This window comes from Rissa tridactyla, chromosome W, assembly GCF_028500815.1.
Source record: "Rissa tridactyla isolate bRisTri1 chromosome W, bRisTri1.patW.cur.20221130, whole genome shotgun sequence".
Classification (NCBI taxonomy): domain Eukaryota; kingdom Metazoa; phylum Chordata; class Aves; order Charadriiformes; family Laridae; genus Rissa; species Rissa tridactyla.
Genome location: NC_071496.1, coordinates 7,879,452 through 7,905,426, shown reverse-complemented (window position 1 = coordinate 7,905,426; position 25,975 = coordinate 7,879,452). Strand labels below are relative to the sequence as shown.

Genomic DNA, 25,975 nt, shown 5'->3' with positions numbered 1-25,975 from the left:
CAATAATCGGGTCATCTTGTCATAGAAGGAGATCAGGTTCGTCAGGCAGGACCTGCCTTTCATAAACCCATGCTGACTAGGCCTGATCCCCTGCTTGTCCCTTATATGGCTTGTAATGGCACTCAAGATGATCTGCTCCATGACCTTCCCTGCTCCCGAGACAGACTGACAGGCCTATAGTTTCCTGGATCCTCCTTTCTGCCTTTCTTGTAGATGGGTGCTACATTTGCTACCCTCCAGCCCATTGGGACCTCCCCAGTTAGCCATGACTTCAGGTAGATCGTGGAAAGTGGCTTGGCGAGCACGTCTGCCAACTCTTTCAGCACTCTTGGATGTAACCCATCCGGTCCCATAGACTTGTGTGCATCCAAGCGATGTAGCAGGTCACTGATCACTTCCTCTTTAATTGTGATGACCTCGTTCAGCTTCCCCTCCCTGTCTCCTAGCTCACGAGGCTGGGTGCCCAGGGAACAGCTCGTTCCACTGCTAGAGACTGAGGCAAAGTAGGCATTGAGCACCTCAGCCTTTTCCTCATCCTTTGTGACTATGTTTCCCTCTGCATCCAGTAAGGGAGGGAGATTTTCCCTAATCCTCCTCTTGTTGTTAATGAATTTATAGAAACATTTTTTGTTATCCTTAACAGCTGTAGCCAGGTTGAGCTCTAGCTGCGCTTTGGCCCTCCTGACTTTCTCCCTGCATAGCTTCGCTATATCCTTATAGTCTTCATGAGAGACCTGCCCCCTCTTCCAAAGGTCATAGACTCTCCTTTTGTTCTTGAGGTCCAGCCAAAGGTCCCTATTTAGCCAGGCCGGTCTCCTTCCCCACCTACTTGTTTTTCGGCACACGGGGACAGCCTCCTCCTGTGCCTTTAAGACTTCTCTCTTGAAGTATGTCCAGCCTTCCTGGGCTCCTATATCCTTCAGGGCAGCCTCCCAAGGGATTTTGTCAAGCAGTCTTCTGAACAGGTCAAAGTTTGCCCTCCGGAAGTCTAAGGTGGCAGTTTTACTAACCCCTCTCCTTGTTTCCCCAAGAATCAAAAACTCAATCATCTCATCATCACTGTGCCCTAGACGGCCACCAACCTTTACTTCCCCCACATGTTCTTCCCTGTTCACAAGAGGCAGGTCCAGGAGGGCACCTTCCCTGGTCGGCTCACTTACCAGCTGTGTGAGGAAGTTATCTTCCACACATTCCAGGAACCTCCTGGATTGTTCCCTCTCTGCTGTGTTGTATTCCCAGCAGAGAGCCGGGAGGTTGAAGTCCCCCACAAGAACAACAGCAAGTGACTGCGAGATTCCCCCCAGCTGCTTATAGAAAGCTTCATCTGCCTCACTGCTTTGGTCGGGAGGTCTATAGCAGACTCCCACAGCGATATCAGCTTTATCAGCCCTTAACCTAATCCAAACACTCTCCACCCCATCATCACTATACTTGATTTCCGAGCTCTCATAGCATTCTCTAACATACAGGGCCACTCCACCGCCTCTCCTTTCCTGTCTGTCCCTCCTGAAGAGCTTGTAGCCATCGATTGTGGCACTCCAGTCATGTGAGGCATCCCACCACGTTTCTGTGATAGCCACTATGTCATAGTTTTCCTGGTGCATCATGGCTTCAAGCTCCCCCTGTTTGTTGCGCATACTGCGTGCATTGGTATAGATGCACTTCAGATGTGCCAGTGACTCCAGCACCTTTTTGTGAGTGTGGGCCCCATTTCCCACCAGACCCCTCCCAGGTGCTTCCATGATTTCTAAACATCTATCCCTTCTCTCAAATGAAATGGCAGAGTGAGAGTCCTCACTAGTCCACCATCCTTCAAGCCCTGGCATGCCTCCCTTGGGTTTAGTCCTGACAGGCCCAGTTATCTCCCCTTCCCCCCTCATATCTAGTTTAAAGCCCTGTCAATGAGCCTTGCTAACTCCTGCCCCAAAATTCTTTTCCCCTTCTGGGACAGGTGCATCCCACCTGCCACCAGCAGGCCAGGTGACTCATATAGCAGCCTGTGATCAAAAAACCCAAAGCCCTGCTGATAACACCAGTCCTGGAGCCACGAGTTGACCTGATGCCTCTTCCTGTTAATTTCCTCATTCATGATTGCCACTGAAGGGGTAGAGGAGAACACAACTTGCATTCCTGATCCCTTAAGCAGCCACCCCAAGGCTCTAAAATCTCTTTTAATTGATTTTGGGCTCCTTCTACCCACTTCATCAGTACCCACCTGAAATACTAAGAGGGGGTAATAGTCAGAGGACTTTACTAGGGCAGGAAGTTTGTTCAACACATCCCTGACCTGTGCCCCAGGGAGGCCGCAGGCTTCCCTGTGAAGTGGGTCAGGACGGCATATTGGCCCCTCCGCCCTACCTTCAGCCTCTCCCTCTCTCTCATGTCCTCCAGTCCTCAACTATTTTAGTTGCCCTCTGCTGGACTCACTTCCAGTTTGTTAGTAGCTCTCCTTAAGCTCTGAAAATTCACATTTGCTGCACATGTACACAGGGCTATAGGCTTAGGTTCTGATACTGTGTTACAGCGCAATTAATTACAGGCTGTTATATAATCAAATACATTAGACTTAACTACCCAGGCAAAAAAAATTAATAATGATAAGCTATGAAATAATGGAATTGAATCCCATAGAAAATGTGGGTTCTCTGTTTTACGCTAAAAACTAGGATAGATAAAGCATTAAAAGAAATATGTTGAGAAACAATATGAAATTGATTGGGGAATGAAATTAAGAACTCTTCTATTTACAGTCTTTTTTCATCTTTTTAAAACCACTTTCTGTCTCTGTAATACTCTTGTGATCTCTTGTGTTTAGCCTAAGCCATTCAGCCCTCCATTGACCTCTACCTCAAGACCACAACCTGCAGCTCCCTTGGCACATGCAGAGAGCATTCCCTCAATATCCTCTTCTGCTTCCCTCAGTGCAGCAAACACACCTACAGTTGGTAAGTTAAATTAACCATTTTAACTCATTTTAGAAATTGTATAATTCTGACACTAAGTTCCACCTGTTAGGAAAACCATTCCCTGGAGTTAGTTGTTCCACATGTCAGTCCAGTCTAGGTACTTCAAGCATCTTTTGCAGTATCTGCTTCTAAATGACACAGAGACAGGACAGTGGATTTGACTAGATTAGACCATGGATCCAATTGTGGCATGTTCTTTAGTGAAATATTTTTCAAAATTAAAATATTCCATGAATTTGTATTTGGTGTGCTTGTATATCCATTCATCAAGCACAATGTTATCATGTATTTGTTCAGAAGATGTTATTGTATATGTACAGAAATATTTTGGGATAGTAATAAATTTAAATTAATATAAATGTTCACAAAATTTAGTTCTTTTTATGATATTTTTGTTTGTTATCCTGTAATTGCAGTTTCAAAAAAAAATGCAACTGATGCATCTTTTTCTTCAAATTAGTAAAGTATATAAGCTAAACAGTGTTTAGTAAAAGCAAAACAATCAACCAAACAATAAAGATGAAGTTGAAAAGCAAATCAGTCTTCCTGTGCTACCACTAATTTCAGAAGATTTTCTCGTGTTTTCAAAATAAAGTCCTTCATTTATGATATTTGATTATAACAAATAACAAGGAGACTTGGGAATGTGTGTTTATTTGTGGGGGTTTTTAAAAGACATTTTAATTTGTTTCTGTAGCAGAATTCCATTCCTGAACACTATTACCACTTTAGTCCCAAGTTAAATCAGGCTCTTGAGTTAACACTCTATGGATCTAAGAATGTTACTGATGCCAAGGATTCCCCACACAGGCTTAGCATCTCAAAAGAGCACCTGCACAGCTTCTAGCAGGAGTTCTGCGTTGAAAGCAATGCAGCTGATCCATCCTGTGCAGAACCAAAGCAAGTAAGGTCTGCCTAGCCTTAGCTGCTGCAGTGCAGGCACAGTTAGTTTAGTGTCCACCAGTTTCCCAAATGCTGAGGAGCATCATAGAAAGATAACTGATATTTTGGTTGCCAGAGTCCATACAGGCTCACTTCCTCAGGTCTCAGCACTGGTGCCAAGGAACCAGACCTTGGTGGCAGCAACATCAATAGCCCCATTTTTTGTGTGTGTGTTATTTGAGACAGTGACAGAGCAAAATTGTGAGATGAGGGAGGAGGTAAGGAGGTGTGTTCTGACACCAAGGCTTGACACAGTTATTAACCTGGCCTAGCAAAAATGAACAAGGACAGATCCATCTGCACTGACTGTATGAATTAAATAGTCCTGGAGCGGTGGGAAGAATGGTGCAGACAGATGAATGATTTTCAGGCATGAGGATATACTCTTGTCATGGTTTGGCCTCAGACGGCAACAAAGAACCACATGCCGCTCTCTCTAACTTTCCCAATACAGGGAAGAATCAGAAGAAAAAGGCAAAATTCGTGGGTTGAAACAAAGGCAATTTAACAGAACAGCAAAGGGAACAAGAAAAACAACAACAATAACATGGACAGAGGAATATACAAACATGATTACGGAACTGCCGCTCCCCGACCAGACTGGGACCGGACTGGGACACACCAGCCTGCTCCCAAGCGTGACTTCCTGCCCCCTCCCCTGGCAGCTCAGAGTGGGCATGGCTCACATGGCATGGAATACCTGTGTCTCTGCTGGAGCCTGGGGGAGAATTAACCCTATCCCTGCCGGAACCAGGACATTATCCACCCCTTATTCCATACCATTTTTGCCATGCCCAGATCTTACAGGTTCCAATGAATTGCCACCACTTTCCCCTGTCTCATATATATACACACACATATATATTCATGCAGATGTAATGCCCTTAGTTTATGGGCCATCCCTCCAAAGTGTCTGGCGAGTTCATTTAATCCATGGCTTTGGGCTCCATCTGTTAGAACAGTCTCTCAGGGCAGGAGAGATGCTGGGTGGTGCTGGACTGTTGCATGCTGTATTTTCGGAGCTTGTGGCTGGTGTACCCGGTGTGGCTCATGCACACAGTCCATGGGCTGAAGATGTAGATCTTGAAGAAGTTGCTGGGCGCCAGCTGCTGAGGTCAGTTCTGATCCCATCACCACTGTGCTTTGCTCAATTTTTCATCAAAGTCCATCTGTCCTTAATTTGGGTGATTCTTACTGTAGTACAACTGATAGCAATTATAGTCATGAGGACATACAGTGGCAGGGTTACTTAGCACCTAACAACACACAATATGATTCCTTGGCTATTCTCACCCAAAATCAGATCCCCATGAGGTACACATCGGACTTCCCCATCCTTCCACATCACCCACCAAGTGCACCCAGGTCCTTGGGCAAAAGCAATCCCACGGATGGGTCTGCCTTTGCCTGAGGCAGGACTAACCCAGACTGTCTTCCCTGACATATTCTTCATGTGCACTACGGGGACTTTATCCCCTTCTACGGTACGTGGAGGTTTTGATTGGGCAGGGCCAGCCCGATTGGTAGATCCCCTGGTGTTAACTAGCCAGGTAGCCTTTGCTAGATGTGCATCCCAATGTTTTAAAGTCCCACCACCCATTGCTCTCAGTGTAGTTTTTAACAGCCCATTGCATCGTTCTGTCTTCCCAGAGGCTGGTGCGTGACAGGGGATGTGATGTACCCACTCAATGCCATGCTCTTTGGCCCAGGTGTCTATGAGGCTGTTTCGGAAATGAGTCCCGTTGTCCGACTCAATTCTCTCTGGGGTACCATGTCGCCACAGGACTTGTTTTTCAAGGCCCAGGATAGTGTTCCAGGCAGTGGCATGGGGCACAGGGTATGTTTCCAGCCATCCAGTGGTTGCTTCCACCATTGTGAGCACATAGCGCTTGCCTTGATGGGTTTGTGGCCGTTTGATATAATCAATCTGCCAGGCCTCCCCAGATTTGTATTTCAGCCATCATCCTCCATACCAAAGAGGCTTTAACCGTTTGGCTTGCTTGATTGCAGCGCATGTCTCACATTCATGGATGACCTGTGCAATAGTGTCCATGGTCAAGTCCACCCCTCGGTCACGAGCCCATCTATATGTCGCATCTCTCCCTTGATGGCCTGAGGTGTCATGGGCCCACCCTTATGTTGCCAGTCCAGATCCACCTGAGCCACTTCAATCCTAGCAGCCCAATCCACCTGCTGGTTGTTCTGATGTTCCTCCGTGGTATTCTTTGGTGTTCCTCCATGTATTCTTCAGTACATGGGCATCTACATGGTGTACTTTCACAACCAGATTCTCTATCCGGGCAGCAATATCTTGCCATAGGTCAGCAGCCCAGATGGCTTTGCCTCTGCGCTGCCAGTTGCCCTGCTTCCACTGCTGTAACCACCCCCACAGAGCATTTGCCACCCTCCATGAATCAGTGTAGAGATCAAGTACTGGCCCTTTTTCTCGCTCGGCAATGTCCAAAGCCAGCTGGATGGCTGTCACCTCTGCAAACTGGCTCGATTCACCTTATCCCTCACTGGCTTCTGCAACTTGTCGTATAGGACTCCACACAGCAGCCTTCCACTTTCGATGCTTTCCCACAATGCGGCAGGACCCATCAGTGAACAGGGCATATTTCTTCTCATTTTCTGGCAGTTTATTATATGGTGGGGCCTCTTCTGCACGCGTCACCTCCTCCTCTGGTGGCATTCCGAAATCCTTGCCTTCTGGCCAGTCCACGATCACTTCCAGAATTCCTGGGCGACTGGGGTTTCCCATTCGAGTTCGCTGTGTGATCAGTGCAATCCACTTACTCCATGTAGCATCAGTTGCATGATGTGTGTTGGGGACCCTTTCTTTGAACATCCAGCCCAGCACCGGCAGTCGACGTGCCAAGAGGAGCTGTGCTTCTGTACCAACTACTTCCGAAGCAGCTCGAACCCCTTCATATGCTGCCAATATCTCTTTTTCTGTTGGAGTGTAGCGGGCTTCGGATCCCCTGTATCCCCGACTCCAAAACCCTAGGGGTCGACCTCGGGTCTCCCCTGCTGCTTTCTGCCAGAGGCTCCGGGCAGGGCCATTCTCCCTGGCTGCGGTGTAGAGCACATTTTTAACATCTTGCACTGCCCAGACTGGCCCCAGGGCCACTGCATGGGCTATTTTCTGTTTGATTTGTTCAAAAGCTTGTCGTTGCTCAGGACCCCATTTAAAGTCATTCTTCTTCCAGGTCACTTGATAGACAGGGCTTACAACTAGACTGTAATCTGGGATATGCATTCTCCAAAAACCCACAATGCCTAAGAAAGCTTGTGTTTCCTTTTTACTAGTTGGTGGAGACATAGCTGCTATTTTGTTGATCACATCCATTGGGATCTGACGGCATCCATCTTGCCATTTTATTCCTAAAAACTGGATCTCCTGCGCAGGTCCCTTGACCTTACTTTGTTTTATAGCAAAACCAGCGTTCAGAAGGATTTGGACTAATTTACTCCCTTTCTCAAAAACTTCTTCTGCTGTGTTGCCCCATACGATGATGTTGTCAACGTACTGCAGATGTTCTCGAGCTTCACCCTGTTCCAGCGTAGTCCAAAGGGAATGAGAAGAATGCATTCGCTATATCAATTGTGGCATACCACTTGGCTGCCTTGGACTCCAGTTCGTACTGCAGTTCTAGCATGTCTGGCACAGCAGCGCTCACCGGTGGTGTGACTTCATTCAGGCCACGCTAGTCTACAGTTAGCCTCCACTCTGCATTAGATTTTTGCACCGGCCATATGGGACTGTTAAAGGGTGAGCGAGTCTTGCTGATCACTCCTTGAACCTCTAGTTGACGAATCAGCTCATGGATGGGAATCAGAGAGTCTCGGTTAGTGCACTATTGCCGCCGATGCACCGTTGTGGTAGCAATCGGCACCTGCTGTTCTTCGACCCACAACAACCCCACAACAGGAGGGTCCTCCGAGAGACCAGGCAAGGTAGACAACTGTTTAACTTCCTCCGTCTCCAAGGCAGCTATGCCAAAAGCCCACCGGTACCCTTTTGGGTCCTTAAAATACCCTCTCCTGAGGTAATCTATGCCAAGGATGCATGGAGCCTCTGGGCCAGTCACAATGGGATGCTTTTGCCACTCATTCCCAGTTAGGCTCACTTCCGCCTCCAGTACAGTCAACTCTTGGGATCCCCCTGTGACCCCAGCAATACAGATGGGTTCTGCCCCTCTATAGCTTGATGGTATTAGGGTGCACTGTGCACCCGTGTCCACTAGAGCCTTATACTCCTGTGGGTCTGATGTGCCAGGCCATCGAATCCACACTGTCCAATAAACCCAGTTGTCCCTTTCCTCCACCTGGCCAGAGGCAGGGCCCCTCTAATCCTGGTCAGAGTATCCATTACTCACTTCTTGCAGAAATGACTTGGAAGTTCCTTCAAGAGGAACAGAAGCAAGATCAGGCCTTCTGCTCTGTCTGGGGAACTGCCCGCTGGAAACCGGGGCAGCACTTTTCCTGGAGGGATCCCCTTTTGTGGTTGTCCTTCCTTGCATCTCCTGTACCCGTGTCCGCAGGATCCAAGTAGGTTGTCCATCCCCCTTCCTCATGTCCTCCCCGTGGTCACGCAGGTAGAACCACAGGGTGCCTCGTGGTGTGTACCCTCTGTACTCCCTCTCTTGAGTGGGGAAATGCCTGCTTCTAATAGCTGAGATGCTGGCCCGTACAGGTGGGGAGTAGGACATATTCCCTTCAAGTTGCTGGACCTTCCGCGACAGTTTCTCCACAGCTGAGACAAGGGGGGAAGAGAGATTTTCTTCATATCGCCGGAGCCGGCCAGCCACCTCATCCACCGTTGGTCCCTCTTTGCCTTTCCATTCCATTACTGCCAGTGAGTTGGCATATGACGATGCTGTGCTCCGTACAAACTTCCGCCACATGGAAAGTTCCACCACGTTGTACCTCATCAGGGTCTGTGGGTAACTGTGCATTGTCCAGGTCATAATAAATCATCTCCCGCACGGCTAATTTTCTCAGGTACTGGATACCTCTTTCCATGGTGGTCCACTTGCTTGGTTGACATACAACATCCTCACTGAAGGGGTACCTCTCCCTCACGCCTGACAGGAGTCGTTTCCAGAGGCTGAGGGCTTGGGTCTTCTTCGAATCGCCTTGTCAATGCCGCCTTCCCTAGACAGGGATCCCAGCTGCCTGGCCTCCCTACCCTCTAATTCCAGGCTTCTGGCCCCATTATCCCAGCACCGAAGCAGCCAGGTGACAATGTGCTCGCCTGAAAGTCGGCTAAAATCTTTTCGCATATCCCGCAGCTCACTCAAGGATAGGGATTGGGTATCTCTGGTTCTGCCTCTTCCTCCTGCTCTCGTGATGGCCCTGGTTCATCATCATCTCTTACTAAGCGAACTGATTTCTTTGTGTACTACTTCTTCTGTATGGGGGCAACTGATACCGGCACAGGCTGGTTCCCTGGTTCAGTGGCAGTGGCTGCTATGGGGGTTGGAGTAACTGCAGTGGCTACCACAGGGGTTGCAGTAGCCGCAGTGTCTGTCGGTCTGGTTTCCATCTCTTCCCCCTGAGGGTGCTGCGTAACACTGAGCAGTGCCTGGTAGATACTGGCCAGGGCCCAGCACAGCGCGGTGAGTTGTGCCTCTCTGGAATAGCCACAGCATTTTCCCTTCAGATATTCTACTCTCTGTCAGGGTCCTGTAGTTGTTCAGGGGTGAAGTCCCAGACCACTGGAGGCGAGAAGCTCTCTAGGTACCTGCCCGTGTTCTCCCACATGCCATGCCACCCCTGACTATCCAGCCTCAGGGCAGATCTCTGGGTGGCAGTCTTAAAAAGTCATTTAGCCCTAAACAAGACCTGGAACGTATTCAGGAGACATAACACTAGGAACATGCTGGTTTGAGCATCCCAAGGATATTCAAAATTCTCAAAAGCTGTCATACCTGACCCAAAGGAGAAAAGGGAGGCAAAAGAGCTGGGGAAAGTGTCCCCCCCTGTTTCCCCCACAGACTGGGTGTGATTATTAATAAATTCTGAGAGACGGTGCCCAAGGTACGGGGAGGACAGCAATACCACATCAACGCCCCAAAGTAACTAACAAGTGATGTTATCATATCATAAGCTGATATCGCACAGGACAGCAGAATGATAATCCTCATCCCTCTCCCAGAAGTAACAAACATCATTGCGGGGAGTACATAAGCCATATAGGAATTTACATAACCCAGCCATGAGAACAAACCAAGCAACATGGTGACCAGCGACTATTTACCTAATACAATAAACGCATACAACAAATTCGTTTTTCCAAGCTCCAGTTGGATTTTTTGTCATTATCTCAACCCTTCGAGCCCCACGTTGGGCGCCAAAAAGGACTGTCGTGGTTTAGCCTCAGATGGCAACAAAGAACCACGTGCCGCTCGCTCGGGCCTTCCCAATATGTGAAAGAATCGGAAGAAAAAGGCAAAACTCTTGGGTTGAGACAAAGGCAGTTTAACAGAACAGCAAAGGGAACAAGAAAACAACAACAATAACACGGATAGAGGAATATACAAACACGATTACGGAACCGCCACTCACCAACCGGACCCGCTCACCGACCCGACCTGGGATGCCCCAGCCCGCTCCAAGTGGCGACTTCCTGCCCCCTCCCCTGGCAGCTCAGGGTGGGCATGGCTCACATGGCATGGAATACCTGTGTCCCTGCCGGAGCCTGGGGAGAATTAACCCTATCCCTGCCAGACCCAGGACAACTCTGCACTACTGTCTGTATTCTTTTGGCTTTTGCACAATCCAATGTTTCCCTTACCCCATTTGTTCTGAATAATGGATTGTTGACTATAATTGTCTTGTTCCAAGTGAACTTGTAGACATGCATAATTGTATTTCTTTTATGCTTTAGCCTTGGTATCATTTATGAAGTATTTTTTTATATATTAAATTGTTTAACATCTATAATGTCTATTTTTGCTTGAAATATTTTGATTTCTTGCAATGTTTTGTTTCATTTAAACATAATAGAGGATGATCTTTTGATTGAAACACTTCCTACAATTGAAAAGCTTTGTGAAACACCACCAGGTATTGTACTAGAAGCAGATTTACATTTTAACTAATCATCCTAATGTACTACAGCTAATAATATTGTATTTCTTTTGAAACAAATTTCTCCAGCTATTTCTGGTGTCTGGCAGATACAAGTAGCTTGAAAGCTCAACTACTTAAGTTATATGTTGCTGAAGTCACCAAAATTTTATAAAACATAATCTTCCATCTATTCCTCTCCAAAACAAGCTGAAAATTGGTCTTGTTTCTTCAGTTTGTCATTACTACTTTCTTGGAAGAAAAGGGAATATGTGTTTACTGTGACAATCCTTATTCTTATAAGACAAGTAGATAAAACTGTTTCTATATTTCTAAATAACACAAAGCTTTGAAGCTACAGATAATAAAGATAATATTTTTTAATACATTTTATTTTTACAACAACAGTTTAGCCAATATTAAAATTATCTCAGTTGTTGTTCCTAAACTGAACTAAAACCATTTGATCAGACTTATTTATTTGCCCTTTTTATGGCTAATGATGCAGTCTTTTATTCTGCAGTTTGGCAACCTCCTCAAGTGTGTCAGTGCAACTGTTTGCATGGTTGTGTCATTAGCTCTTGAGTCAGCACAGCTGAAGGGCTGTAAATGGTGGTTGGGGCTGAGGCAGTTGGCAGGGCATCAAAACCAGATTTGCTAGTTCTGCCAAAGGTCCTAGAACTGGACCCGTGAGCTGTACTGCAGCCTGAGATACAGTGAGTCCACCTTGGCACAGCTCTGTGACATCCTGTCCCTCTGAGAGCTCGCAGCAGGCATGTGATACAGGCTGTTTCAGCAGTGGTACAAAAAATTAGTAAGATGCTCTCCACTACAGTACCGCACTAATAAAAAGATAGAACTTCCAGTATTGTCTTTTATATTCAGTACACATATAAAACACTACTGAAAAGTAAAATCCTATGACAACCAGTTTTGTCAATTATACACACACATTTCAAAAAGCCTTAGCTGAGGTCTGAGTTGATTTTTATAGCTATGCATTGGAACTTTGTTGTGTAGGCACAGGCATCTATGAAGGCTGACGCAGGCCTGGTAATTATTTTTCTTGTAAACTGCTATGTATTTCCAGGTACCTCCAAGGTACTCCCAGAATATTTACTACTTAAACATTAGAAAACTTTGCAAAATACTTCTCCAACAATTTCTGCTTGGGAATTGTAATCTTTGTTGGCTGAAATAGTTAAAAGAAAGTTCAACAGTTCACTTATGTGGGTTAATATTAATGTATGTGCATTTATATTCATACATACCGTAACTGAATTCTTTGCATTTCTGTGACTATTTTATCATACATTTTTCCATACTATGAGCATACAATAGGGACTTTTTAAAAAGTATTGTAGTTAACATCTAATTTCCTTTAAATCTGTTGACTTCAGTTTTATCAGTAGCCATTTTAATGCAGTGTTCCTCTGTCTCATATGTATTTTCTTGTGTTTGTCTATTTACAAAATGTCATATTGATAGTCCTGTTTTTTTAGGCTGCTAAGCAGTGTTTTGATGGTGTGATTATATTGTACTATGTTTATATTTTTCTACACACTTTTCAAGTAATACTTCAGACTCTGCTGTGACCTTGATGGTAGTAATCTCTTGTAAAAATGACAGGTGTAGTCAACTATTCTGAAATCTATTGCTAAGCTTTTTGAAAATTAAACCTATACACTGTATGTATTCTAGGTGTTTCACGTGGTCCCAGCCCTGTCAGACTTGGAAACCAGGACACCTTGCCTGTTGCAGTAGCCCTTACTGAATCTGTTAACGCCTACTTTAAAGGAGCAGATCCCACAAAGTTAGTTAAATAGTGAATTGGTTTGAATGTAATAAGTTACAATAAGAAAACACACTGGTTTTACTTTTAATATTTTGGGGGAAAATGTATATACATTAGAAGGGGGATTCAGAGGGTTTTTTCCCCTGATATAAGTGACAGCAGTGGCAAATCACTCTCTTGGCCCACATCCTGCTAGGAGTCCATATATCCCTGCTTTACAAAACTGTGTTCAATGAGAACACTGAAAATGAGAAGGATTTTTATTATAGTCAGGTAGGTGCTACATGTAAATTTGGGCAGCTTAAAAGCACCTCATTCCCTCTGTCACATTGCTTGCTATGCTATTTAGGCCTTGCCTAAGCATAGTTGTGCCATGTTTTCAAAGCCTGAAAAATATCCACCCATACTACTGTATGCTTAATGAGCTAAACTTTTTTCTTATTTCATCTGACTTCCAAGTTGATAGTGATAGTACATTGTCATAGTGCCACATTACCCTCAATTGAAACAGATTTTCTGTTTTGAATTCAGCTCATCAGATTATAAAAGTACGATTGCTTTAAAATTAGTATTAAAACTAGGCAGTTAATGAATGGCAATAAAATTGATGTTTGCATTCTCTTCTAGATGTATTGTGAAGATCACTGGTGATATGACAGTATCATTCCCAAGTGGGATTATTAAAATCTTCACCAGCAACCCATCTCCAGCTGTGCTCTGCCTCAGGGTAAAAAACACAAGCAAACTAGAGCATATTCTTCCAAATGCACAACTTGTATACAGGTTTTGTATTTTAGTTTTTTTTAATATAATAGTAAACTACATGACTTGTAAAATGTGAATTGTTGTATATGTAAATCAGAATTCTCTACAGTCTTGTTGATTTGCTTATACATAATTTAATTTCCTGAACGAATCTTGTTTAGCTCAGTTTCTCTCCGTGCTACCATTAAAAATATCAGTGATTACTGGACTTGAAACTTATGTTGAATATAACAGGAGCCATAAAAAATAGTTTTCAAATGTATCTGTGTTTTTTACACACATTTTATAAATAAAATGGTTAAACAAAATATTTTAAAAAAAACAAAACAAAACATTTTTTTCTAATCAAACTACATGAACAATATAACTAATTACAGATACGGAGAAAAATTAGGTATCAAAAATAGGACACTCATTGTCATATGGATTTCTTTATACAGTAGTAACAATGGTAAGATTAAATTATGCAACTAGTCTTAAATAGAAAAAAAGTAGTAGGAGCTCATTTGTCAGTTATTTGTCAGTTAGTGTATTTTTTAAGCTGTATCATTTCTATGGTAGATCAGATCCATTACATAACTGTGTCTCTCAAGCATATAGCAGCATGCTTAGAATTCTTAAGAAAAGCAGCTACTGGAATCACATCATTTGGACATCTTTTCAAAAAAAAAAGAAAACAATTGTAAAAGCAGATATCCTTTCTGATCAGTTTCTATTTCATTTATTGGAGAAATTATTTGAAAAACAGTTAAACACTTCTAAATGCTACATTTTTTAAATTACTGAAATAACTTGAAACAATCAATCCACATACATTCATTCGTTTGTATTTAATTTCATTTTGATCATTCATACTTAATGTAATGAATGATTCATACAAAATTAAATTTATCATTCTTTGACATGACAGTTTATAACTGAAATGTTAGCAGAGCCATATCTGACAGTGAATTATACTGAAAAATTATATTTTGGAAAAAAGTGAAAATGTCTGGTATTCTTGTCCGAGTGCTATAACATTTCACCTCTAATTAGAAAGGATGCATGTACTGGATATTTATGAAGTTAAACCCATATGGTAATAATTTGACTTTTCATCATATACTGTAATGACTATCATTTGCTTAGTATTTATAGGGATGGAACTTTTTAATGTGAGTGATATTTGTGGAGACGTCAGAATTTCTGTTTTTACTTGCACTTGGTTTTGGAGCAGCAGAAGGATTTTGCTACTGGTTTCATTTGTTTAAATTTCGGAAGGCCTCTGTGATAAGTGTTTATATATTTTACTGAACACTGTACAACACTGTATTGAGAACCAAATTCTAAGTAAATTGGACAGGCTACTGGTATGTAAGTCACTGTTCTAGGACATTTAACCCATTGCAGTCATATTTACTGTGTTCCAGGTGCTCGTTTTCAGCTCTCACTCTGCACACACACTCTGCACACACACTCTGCATGTCTCCTTTGAGATGGATGCAGTTCCTCTATGTATCCACAGATGATCCGTGGAGCTCTTGGATTCTTAAGTGATTTGAATTTTGTTTCTGAATCAGTTTTCTTAAAAGCTTCATCCTTATCAAAAAATAAACCTGATGCAACCAGAGATTAAAATATTCTTGATGTGCAAAACACCTTTTCATGCTCCAGTAGCCTCCCAATCAGGATTTTGCTTCTGCAGTCATGTGCACTCTTACCTACATATAGAAATGATATAATAAATTGTTACTAAGATTGAATGTAACTATAAGTATCTGAGAAACAATTGTTTATAATAATTTGAAAATCACTTTTAATTTAAAAAATTTTGAAAGCTTACGCTTACTATAAATATGTGAAAGTGTGGTAACACATACAGCACAAATCTTAATTCAGCGCATTAGTGAAGCCATGTCATAACAAAAGCTAATTATGATTTTAGGATTTATTCCAAATTGGATAACAATTCTTTTCAAAGACCACTTTCATCCCCACCTCCCACACATTCTTACAGGACCTGATTGTATTAAAATTGTGTTTTATTAAAGGTAAAATCCAAATTCAACGTTAACTCCATCTTGTGATGCAGATCATCAGTGGAGGAAACTCAGTGCTCCAAAACCTAGAAGGAGAATTTTTCCCAGATACAACAAGCAGTTAATTTGTCTTAATATTTAGGAAGGTACAATTATGTGTTATAAATCATTAGAACAAATTCTTGCTTGAAATATTGAAGAAGGGGAAAGATCTAGTCCTAATTTTTAGACATCCAAAATAATAAAACTCAGTGTTGCCTTCTGATTCCTACCTTTCTTTTTCTTTGTAGTGATCAGTCACAAAGTGACTCCAGTACTAAGGATTTCTGGATGAACATGCAAGCTATAACTGTCTACCTGAAGAAATTATCAGAGCAGAATCCATCTGCTTCCTATTATAATGTGGATGTTTTAAAGTATCAGGTAAACACTTTTTTCCCTTTGGAATTTTTTAAGTACCTCTGGCAGATTTCATCTCTATACAGAAATCATAAGAATTGTTCTTTGCCTGCTTGCATGCAGGTGAACTGTCATCCCTCATCTAGGCCAATTCTGGGTATGTTACTGTTTCCAATGCATAGGCTCTGCCCAGGCTGAGTGCATTCGTGTTATGCCTTCATGTCATTCCCTGGTCATTCATGACTTGTTTCAGCTTTCTCACACTTCAGTCCAATTCATGTGTGCAAGCTTCAAACACTGCTTCTTTAGGTATTTGTTAACAAAGTTAAGTTTTCCTCGAATTTAGGAGTTTTGGTGTGTGTTTGAGTTTGTAATTACATTGTATTTTGATTTTGTAATTGCATAATTTTTGGATGCTGTAGCTAATCAACTGTAATATATGAGAATGCATGATGTTCTCACCTCTTACAATATAATGGAACAACTCATTCTGGAAACCACTTACAGGCACGTGACGGACAAGAAGGTGATTGGGAGTAGTCAGCATGGACTGACCAAGGGGTAGTCACGCTTGACCAATTTGATAAACTTCTGTGATAAAATGACTGACCTGGTAGATGAGGGGAGAGCAGTGGATATTGTCTACCTTGACTTCAGGAAGGCTTTTGACACTGTCTCCCATAGCATCCTCATAGAGAAGCAGATGAAGTACAGGCTGGATGAGCAGACAGTGAGGTGGATTGAGAACTGGCTGAACAGCCAGGCCCAGAGTGTGATGGTCAGTGGCATAAGGTCTAGTTGGAGGCCAGTACCTATCCAGTGTACCCCAGGGTCAATACTGTGTCCGATCCTGTTTAACATCTTCATTAAAGATCTGGATGAGGGGACAGAGTGTACCCTCAGCAAGTTTGCAGATGACAAAACTGGGAGGAGTGGCTGATAGGCCAGAGGGTCGTGCTGCCATCCAGAAGGACCTCGACAGGCTGGAGAAATGGGCTGACAGGAACTTCATGAAGTTCAACAAGGGGAAGTGCAAAGTCCCACACCTGGGGAGGAACAACCCCAGGCACCAGTATACGCTGGGGGCCACCCAGCTGGGAAGCAGCTTTGCAGAAAAGGCCCTGTGGGTCCTGGTAGATACCAAGTTGAACATGAGCCAGCAATGTGCCCTTGCTGCAAAGAAGGCTAACAGTATCCTGGGCTGCATTAGGCAAAGTATTGCCAGCAGGTCAAGGGAGGTGATCCTTCCCCTCTACTCAGCACTGGTGAGGCCACACCTGGAGTACTGTGGCCAGTTCTGGGCTTCTCAGTATGAGAGAGACATGGAGCTACTGGAGAGAGTGCAGTGAAGGGCCACAAAGATAATGAAGGGACTGGAGCCTCTCTCCTATGAGGAAAGGCTGAGAGAGCTGGGACTGTTTAACCTGGAGAAGAGAAGACTGAAAGGGAACCTCATCCATGTGTATAAATACCTGAAGGGAGAGTGCAAAGAAGACTGAGCCAGGCTCTTTTCAGTGGTGCCCAGTGACAGAACCAGAGGGAATGGGCACAAACTGAAACACAGGAGGTTCCCTCTGAACATCAGGAAGCATTTTTTGACTGTGAGGGTGACTGAGTACTGGCACAGGTTGTCCAGAGAGCTTGTGGAGTCTCCCTCCTTGGAGATATTCAAAAGCCGTCTGGACGTGGTTCTGGGCAGCCAGCTCTAGGTGGCCCTGCTTGAACAGGGGGGTTGGACCAGATGACCTCCAGAGGTCCCTTCCAACCTCAACCATTCTGTGAATCTGCGAGAAGATGTTCTGGCTGTCGACAAAAAATCTTCATGAAAAGTCAAAATAGACAGACTCTCCTCAAAAGGGAGAACAGGAATTTGCTAAGCCTGCATTGAGATGGTTGAACATCTGAGCCAACTGTCTCTACATCAAAAACCAAAACCTAAAAGTGCAGCTATTAATATTATTGTAGCCTTCCACATCCTCCCAATATAGTTTAAAATCTTGGCGTACTGAATCTATAAGAAGCATGCTAGGTACACAGAGAATTCCTGAGAAAAATGGAAGGAACAGAACATATTTTTGGATTGCAGAAATTAGTACTGTGGGAAAAATGAGATCTATTTAAGATCTTTACTGTTGGAGAAAAATAAGGCAGTGGCATGCGGAAGCCCTGGCAGATTTTCCCCTTTCTGGGTTCTGGGCTGCCAAGGAAAGGCGAGACAGGACACCAGGGCGTAGAAGGTTCCTCGAGTAGACTAGGAAGGTGGTAGAGGTGCAGCAGGGCAGTAGCACAAGCTCAGCTACAGAAGCAGCAGCATCCAACCCTCCTGCAGCAGGAAAAGAATGCATTTAGTAGGTAAGAACTGTTTTGCTGGCTGCCTGTCCAGTGACAGGTATCGCCCTCTGCTGCTGGCTGTTTGGGCATCTGAATTGGTATGGCACACAACTGCTAAGGCTGAAGTCATTTTGCTGCAAGCATGTTTCTTGTGTGAGGCAGAACACAAGACTAAACCAAAACTGTTTTGACTTATGAAAGCCAGAACAGGAAGGAGCCTTGTGGGCCAGAGGGAGTTTAAACCTTTTTAAAATTATTTTAATTTAAAATTAAAAGAATGGGAATTACTTTAGGCTACAACAGTCTTCACAATTCTGAGATTATGGTCTCAGAGGTCAATTGTTCTGCTTTCAATGGTTTATTCTTTTACAGGTATCTTCAAATGGCATCCACTCCTCTCCCTTGAATCTTGCAACTTACTGGAAATGTAATGCTAGCACTACTGATGTGAGAGTGGATTATAAATACAATCCAGAGTCTATGAATGTGCCTAGTATGCTGTCTAATGTCCAGGTTGTGGTACCAGTAGATGGAGGAGTAACAAACATGCAATCACTTCCACCTGCAAAATGGTAATATTAATACTTTTATTTTTATTATTTCAAATTCATTTCAGTGTATTCATTAGTATCAGCCTGAAAAATTTCACTGGAAGAAACAGCTAATTTTTTTCCTCTTGATAAAATGCATGGTATCAGATGTTTAGGACATTTTCTGGTCCAAAACAGATGACATACAGCCAATTCACATAAACTAAAATGAGACTATATGTACCTATTCCAACTGTGTAATAATACAAACCTTTCTAAATACAAGCCTTTCTGAAATTTCCAATGTTTGCTTTCTTTTGGCCAATACACAGGATAGTTATTTTTAATGATGTGATTTGAAACAAAAATATCTTAATGGTTAAAAAACCATTATATATGTGTGTATAAATATATCCATATATATAGATTATATAGAGAGAGTAGAGGAAATGTAGTTCTTAAAAAGATTTCTTGATTGTTCTAGCTTAAAAATTAGCTTCTAATTGAAATGGTTTTAAAACAAACTTACGTAACTGAGGAGCTCTTCATAAGCCAGGTAGCATTGTCTCTCAATTCAAGCATTGTGCTGATTATTATCTGACTCACAGCTACCTGCTGCCACCTTCTAAGCTTTCAGACCATTTACAGCAGCACTTGAAAGTGAGACACCTGTCTCAGATAATTATGTTTCTACAACTTTGTGAAAACAAGTAGAGGGTAGCAGGGCTTAGGCAGGGTGGGACATCCCTGGAGCAAAAGGTGAGCAGAATTCAATTACTGTGTCTGTGGTTTGACAGCACATGGGTATTTGCCCAGCTGTAATGTAATTCCTGGACTGTTTATTTCCAAGAGGGATAAGAGGGTCTTTTTAACGTGAAGGTTAAGAGGGCAAAGAATACCAAATTGAGGGAAGTCAGGATTTATTAACCTTATTACTTATAGAGCAGTTTACCTTATAAAGCAAGGTTCAGAAATAAAATAAACCTGGTGTATTTATCTGAAAGTTTCTAATGTTTCTGGAGGTGATATATTTAAATGTGTTAATTAGACAAAGTGGTAATACAGTGTCATTTTAAGTGAAAAAAATCCTGGCAAGACTGAATCTTTCTTGACTTGGTATTTCAAGGAAACAATACTTTTAACCAAATCACCTTAAGCTTATTCTGAACAAGAGCGGGTCTGGTATCCTGCCTGCACAACTTGATTAGAGCTTTTAGCGAAGCCAGTCTCCCCCCTCCCTGCTCAGGCTTCTTCCACAAACCCCTCAGTAATGAAACCTGAGTGAGAGCAGGAATGCCCACCCAGAACACCTAGCGCTAGCTAGGAAGACTCAAAACTTAGTGATAGTTTCATTGCAGTTTCATCAGAGTAAGGGTCTCGAGCCCCAGGTATTCTCTCTTTCACCTAGGCAACTACCCAAGGCCAGAATTTTGAGCCTTGAAAGCTGACAAAAAAAAATACAGTCACGTCCCAGGCAGCTCTAGTATGTGTCTCCTGCTATATGTTTGGTCTAGTGGACTGGGTGGTGGGGTTTTGGGGTCTTCTTAAAGAATAAATGTTTTATAATTCGACCTCCTGCAAGTAACCACTACCATCTCTGCTACTTGTGTGAGCACTTCACTTCTGCTACACCAATGCCAAAGACAATTTCAAACCTATCAGCACTTCATGCTGCTCACAGCTTTAAGTTGTTGACTTTCCTTTGATGAAACAGCTGCAAAGTGCTCAAAGAGTTAAAAATACCCTGTCAGCTTAGAGACTATGGTGCTTGGTGCCCTTTGCTTTTCTGCCCCTTTACAGCATCAGAAGTTAGCTTAAACCCTGAGTCGCTTCTGCCAACTAGTTTTACTAGAATGGAAATAGAATAAAATTTACACAGCCAGGAGTCTCACAAAGGGGAGAGCAATCAGAGAGCACTCAGAAAAGAGGGGGGGCAAGTGACTCAGATTCGCGAATCCCCAGCAGCGTGGACTAAAGTGAGACAAATCTCAAGGTCCATATACAAACATTTATTAGATTCCTACAGTGATTAGTATAGGTCTTAACTAGGTCCACGATAATTGGTTAGGTATAAAGCAAATTATGGCAAGCAGTAAGGTACGCATTGCGTTACTTTTTAAGAGAAAAGAAAAAGAAACAGAGAGATAGAGAAGGAGAGGCAGAACGAGAGAGAGAGATAAAGAGATCACCGGTCTTGGTTCCAGCATTGGTCCGGCCAATGCGGGTCATAGAAGTGCTGCTCTGTGAAATTCCCCAAGGAAAATCTCTTCAGGGAAAAATCTTCTCCGGCAGAAATCCTCTCTTCAGGGAAAGTCTTCCCCCTTTTATGTTCGCCCACTCCTAGGGGCAGTTTCATCTCCAGTTTCTCTCCCCCCTGGGTAACGTGTAGTATGATTTGGGTGGGGAGATGAGAGCTATAGTCATATATGTTTAGTATGATCTCTATAATCTTCATTAGCATATGCAGGGGTGTGAACTTTAATATGCATTTCACAGGTAATGAGGCAAGGGTTATCACCAGCCATAGCATCCTTCCGAAGAAACAGCTGGTCTTTGCTGGGAGAAAAAACAGGGCTATTCTGTTTCTGTAACACTTGGAGAATGAGTTTTTCTCTCTCCCATGAATCACACAAGAGATAAGCAGGCGTTAGTCTGGTACTTCGAGTGATCGAGACATTCCTCAGGCTGCTTTGATTGAGACATTCCTCAGGCTGCTTTGTTTAGGGGAAATTACGAGTTGTCTCTTACAGTCATGAAGCATAAAGACCCAGCTTTCAAACTGCTTCCAGCATGTTTGGCCTTTCCTTACCCTTTGAGACCATAGAGGGTTTTGTGAAGTGGAGCCATAACCTCGGCATAGGACAGTGTTAACTGTTTAACAAGGTGGTATGTACATCTGAGCTCTGCTGCAAGCTCAGGGGCAATGCAGACACACCCTTCTGTTTGCTTTGTATAGTTTTCCACAAACTCACCTTAAAATGATCAGATATTTTTTATAAACCTCCATTGAGAGATGTAGGTTATACGCGCATGTCCTGTAAGGTACCAGTATACATCTAGGGAAATAATATTCTAAAAATTGGTGCTTATAACTAACCCACCGTTCTCTTACAGGAATGCAGACCAGACAAAAGCTTATTGGAAAATATCTAGCATTTCAGAGAAGTCTGAGAATGGAGGCAAGTTGAACTCTTTTGTTTTGTTTTCTTGTAAAGAAAAATGATAACAGTAAAAAGGTAATAATTTTAGCCTGTGTCCTCATGCCTGTTTACACTTGCTGTATCCTGTTCACCTTCTCAATTAAATTCCTCCTGAGAGATTCCATTAACAGTGAGATGTAAAAATATTATACATGTATATACATTATATATATATACACATTATATATAAAAAGAAAAATAGTGATGCCTCTTGAAAGCAGCAAGTACCACTAAAATAGTTTAGACTGGGCAAGGAAATTATTACATCAATGCTATTTGGAAATGAGCAGTTATTCAAAGGAAAATATGTTTAATATCTGTTCTGTTTTTCCACACACTGACAATTGAGATAAAGTAGAAAGAGGTAAGTGGAAGAACTGGGGGAAAGAAAAAAAAAATAAATCCAAAAGCCCCGTGCTGAGATAGGCTCAACTATAGATGATTCTTGACCAACATTTTGAGGGTTTTTGTTTTGACCATATACGACTCCAGGAAAAAAAATAATCTATGCACATCTGCTCACAGTGGTAATTTATATAGCATTTTGTAAGGTACTAATAGTTGTCCTCTGCCCAGCTGCCTTTCCCTGAGGTCCAGTTGATGTCACAGCCCTTGCAGCCTTTGCAGATGCAATGTTTTTCTGAAGCAGAAAAACAAGAGCCAAAGGGAGGCATCTCATCCACAAAGCCTTTGTGGAGAAATGGACTTGAAGTGTAATGCCTTTGGCCCTGTTGAGAATTTAGTGAAGGGAATTATGAAAGCACAGATTTGCTTGTAAATATGACTGGTTTCATATAGGAACCACAAGCCTAGGAAGGGAAAAACCTCTTCTGTTGCTGCAAAGGCTGCAAAGCTGTGGTAGTCATTCAAACAAAATCAGAGAGAATTTGATCTGATAGAGGTTATTGCTGTAGTCTGGTGTACTTTATCATTCACTGACCACACAGTTCTTTACCATCTGTCTTCCATTATGATTATGATATCTTTCTCTTTTTTCTTTACCAAAGTGCAGAGCTTCTTTTAAAATAAAAGAATCATACTAAAACATGAATGCAGCCAGATAAAGAGCTACTGCACACCTGCAGAGAAGCATAAAATGGGCTGCCAGTGATGCAGATCATGTCTTGTGTATGTTCAGTAGATTTGCACGTATCCCACTGCTTCTGCTATGTTCCCTTCTCTTCCCACTTTCTTCCCCTTTTCTTTGAGTATAAACACTTAGTACTCACAATTCAGTGTTTAAGAGGAAGCAATACTATGCCAGTCTTACACTTATGGAAACAAAGGGAAAAGTTGCAGAAACACTCTTAATATTAGGACAAAAGTCTTGAAGTCCTCCTTATTCTGGTGTACAGGATGGTAAAATTATAGAATGGTTTGGGTGGAAGGGACCTTTAAAGGTCATCTAGTCAAACCCCCCTGCAATGAGCAGGGACATCTTCAACTAGATCAGGTTGCTCAGAGCCCCGTCCAACCTGACCTTGAATGTTTCCAGGGATGGGGCATCTACCATCTCTCTGGGCAACCCGTGCCAGTGTTTCATCACCCTCATTGTTAAAAATTTCTTCCTTATATCTAGTCTGAATTTCCCCTCTTTCAGTTTAAACCGCTACCCCTTGTCCTATCGCAACAGGCCCTGCTAAAAAGTTTGTCCCCATCTTTCCTGTAGCCCCTTTAGGGAGTGGAAGGGGCTCTAAGGTCTCCCTGGAGCCTTCTCTTCTCCAGGCTGAACAACCCCAGCTCTCTCAGCCTGTCCTCACAGCAGAGGTTCTCCAGCCCTCTCATCATCTTTGTGGCCTCCTCTGGACCCGCTCCAACAGGTCCATGCTGTGCTGAGGCCCCAGAGCTGGACACAGTACTCCAGGTGGGGTCCCACCAGAGCAAGAGCAGAGGAGCAGAATCACCTCCCTCGCCCTGCTGGCTATGCTATTTTTTTGATGTTTTGGGTTTTTTATGTTCCAGCACATTATGTAAGCTATCAGTTGCAGACAGAGATAAAATGCAGAACAAACTTTCAAAGCACTTGAATATATGAGTTTCCATATTTACAGTGGAAAGAAGTTCCAATTTAACCAAACTGTGACAGACCTACTGAAGAAATGAAATGGACTTTAAGCCATATTTATCAAGAACAAGCCATTACATAAACCAATTTTGTTCATCAATTCCTGCTTTTACCCTAGTAACATTTCCATTACTAACTTTTCTCCTCATTTAGCAGTTCCTACTGACTAGTTGTTTTAAAGAATTAAAAATACTTGACTTTTATTAAAGTCAAAGACTTGACTTCCATTAATTAATTATTTAAATCTTTTTTTCCCAGCATATTTTGCAAGAACAAGAAAATAATTGTTTAAGAACTAGGAAAAGAGACCAGCAATAATGTTGTTTTTTTAAAAATGTCTTGCATTGACTACAAAGTTGCACTTAAAGTAATTTTGAACTATTGCTACTTTATAATGGCACTGAAGTGAATTTCACCACTGTCTATGAAAAACCAACTGAAGTTTTTGGGGAAATGTATTTAATCAGATCTTGTCTTTATTAGAAAAATAAGAATTTCTTTCCTCTGGGAACATTACTGTTCAGCTGCATTTCTTCCAATGGTTTTGTTCATGTACATTCATCCAGGCAGATCATGACAACGTTTAAATATTCTGATGTACTTTAAAATCTGCTAATGAAAAGTACTACATACAAGATAGACCAGCAAGCAATAAGGAACAATCGGGTATTTAATGTAATAAGAGATTACCAGGCTGTCTGATATATACATTCTTATATGAGTACAATCTTGTAGAAATGTGTATTGCTTCTCTCTAAATCATTCACTAGTCACCATTTTAAACAGAGTGTTGGAAAAAAGAGAGTTGTACTCTCATCTCTTCTGAAAATTTATACAGGACTGCCACTAGGAATAGGTCTTAAAGATCACCATGTTAGTTCTACTCCTTACTACTAAAAATTTTGGGAGATTGTCTTGGTCTTGCAAAACAACCAGCCTTTCAGTTTTGTTATTTTTATAGGTTCTGGATCCCTCAGGGCAAAATTTGAACTTTCCAAAGGACCCAGTAAACCAGCAACACTTGCAGTGCAATTCATTAGTGAAGGAAGCACCCTTTCAGGAGTAGATGTAGAGCTAGTAGGCACTGGCTATCGACTTTCCCTCCTTAAGAAGAGATTTGCTACTGGTAAGACACCAACATGCTTATATAGTCAAATTAATATGATATATTCTATAGTGCTAAATTATAAAATATGAAACTGTTAAATAAGTGATGCATAAATAATTACTTTTCCTCAAAAAACATGGCTGAAAACTGTTTCAGATTTTTGTTCTTCCATTTTGTTCTTCAAACTGCACCCAGGAAAATACAAAATCTGTTTTATCTACTGACTGAAAAAAACCTACATTTATTTTTCAGGATGGTATATGGCAGACTGCTGATGAACCTGTGGAAGTCATTGGATCAAAGGAGTGCAAGAAGCTCACTCTGCCGACTCTACTTTTCAAACACTATTTTTAAGATGCATTAATTCTTTTTAAATGTTGACCTACTTTGAGGCTGAACTACAGAACAGAAAACGCACTTTTAAAAGTCATTTTGCAAGCTTTTTATTACTTTATAATAGCACTTCAGCACTATCTGTAAATGATCATCTGCAATATTTGGAAAAAATTGTTGAAATTTTAGTAAATTTGTACAGATGAAGTCAAAATAATAATCAATTATTGTAATGAAAGTATGAAATTGTATGTTATACTGTAACCATTAAACCTAAAAATGTAGGAAAGCAATGAAGAAATATTTGAGCTTCCCATAAGTAATATTAATTTTTCAGATTCTTTAATTGCCAGTTTTTAAAGAAAACAGAGGCAAAGTCTCACATATTCTTTCATCCACTCGTGCCATAAAACCAGCTGATTTAGAGATGTATAAAAAAATGTAACTTG

At 42.2% G+C, this 25,975-nt stretch overlaps 1 protein-coding gene across 1 annotated transcript in view; it reads left to right on the top strand.

Annotated features, from left to right (window-relative positions):
* LOC128902132 (F-BAR domain only protein 2-like) overlaps positions 1-25,564 on the top strand; it is a 152,842-nt gene extending 127,278 nt beyond the window's left edge. The window contains exons 19-26 of the mRNA XM_054184550.1: positions 2,816-2,945; positions 12,684-12,795; positions 13,405-13,560; positions 15,851-15,983; positions 18,663-18,862; positions 21,935-21,999; positions 25,047-25,211; positions 25,446-25,564. Coding sequence (XP_054040525.1) covers positions 2,816-2,945; positions 12,684-12,795; positions 13,405-13,560; positions 15,851-15,983; positions 18,663-18,862; positions 21,935-21,999; positions 25,047-25,211; positions 25,446-25,468 — 984 coding nt within the window. The 3' untranslated portion in view covers positions 25,469-25,564. The remainder of the gene's footprint in view (positions 1-2,815; positions 2,946-12,683; positions 12,796-13,404; positions 13,561-15,850; positions 15,984-18,662; positions 18,863-21,934; positions 22,000-25,046; positions 25,212-25,445) is intronic.
* The last annotated feature ends 411 nt before the right edge of the window (positions 25,565-25,975 follow it).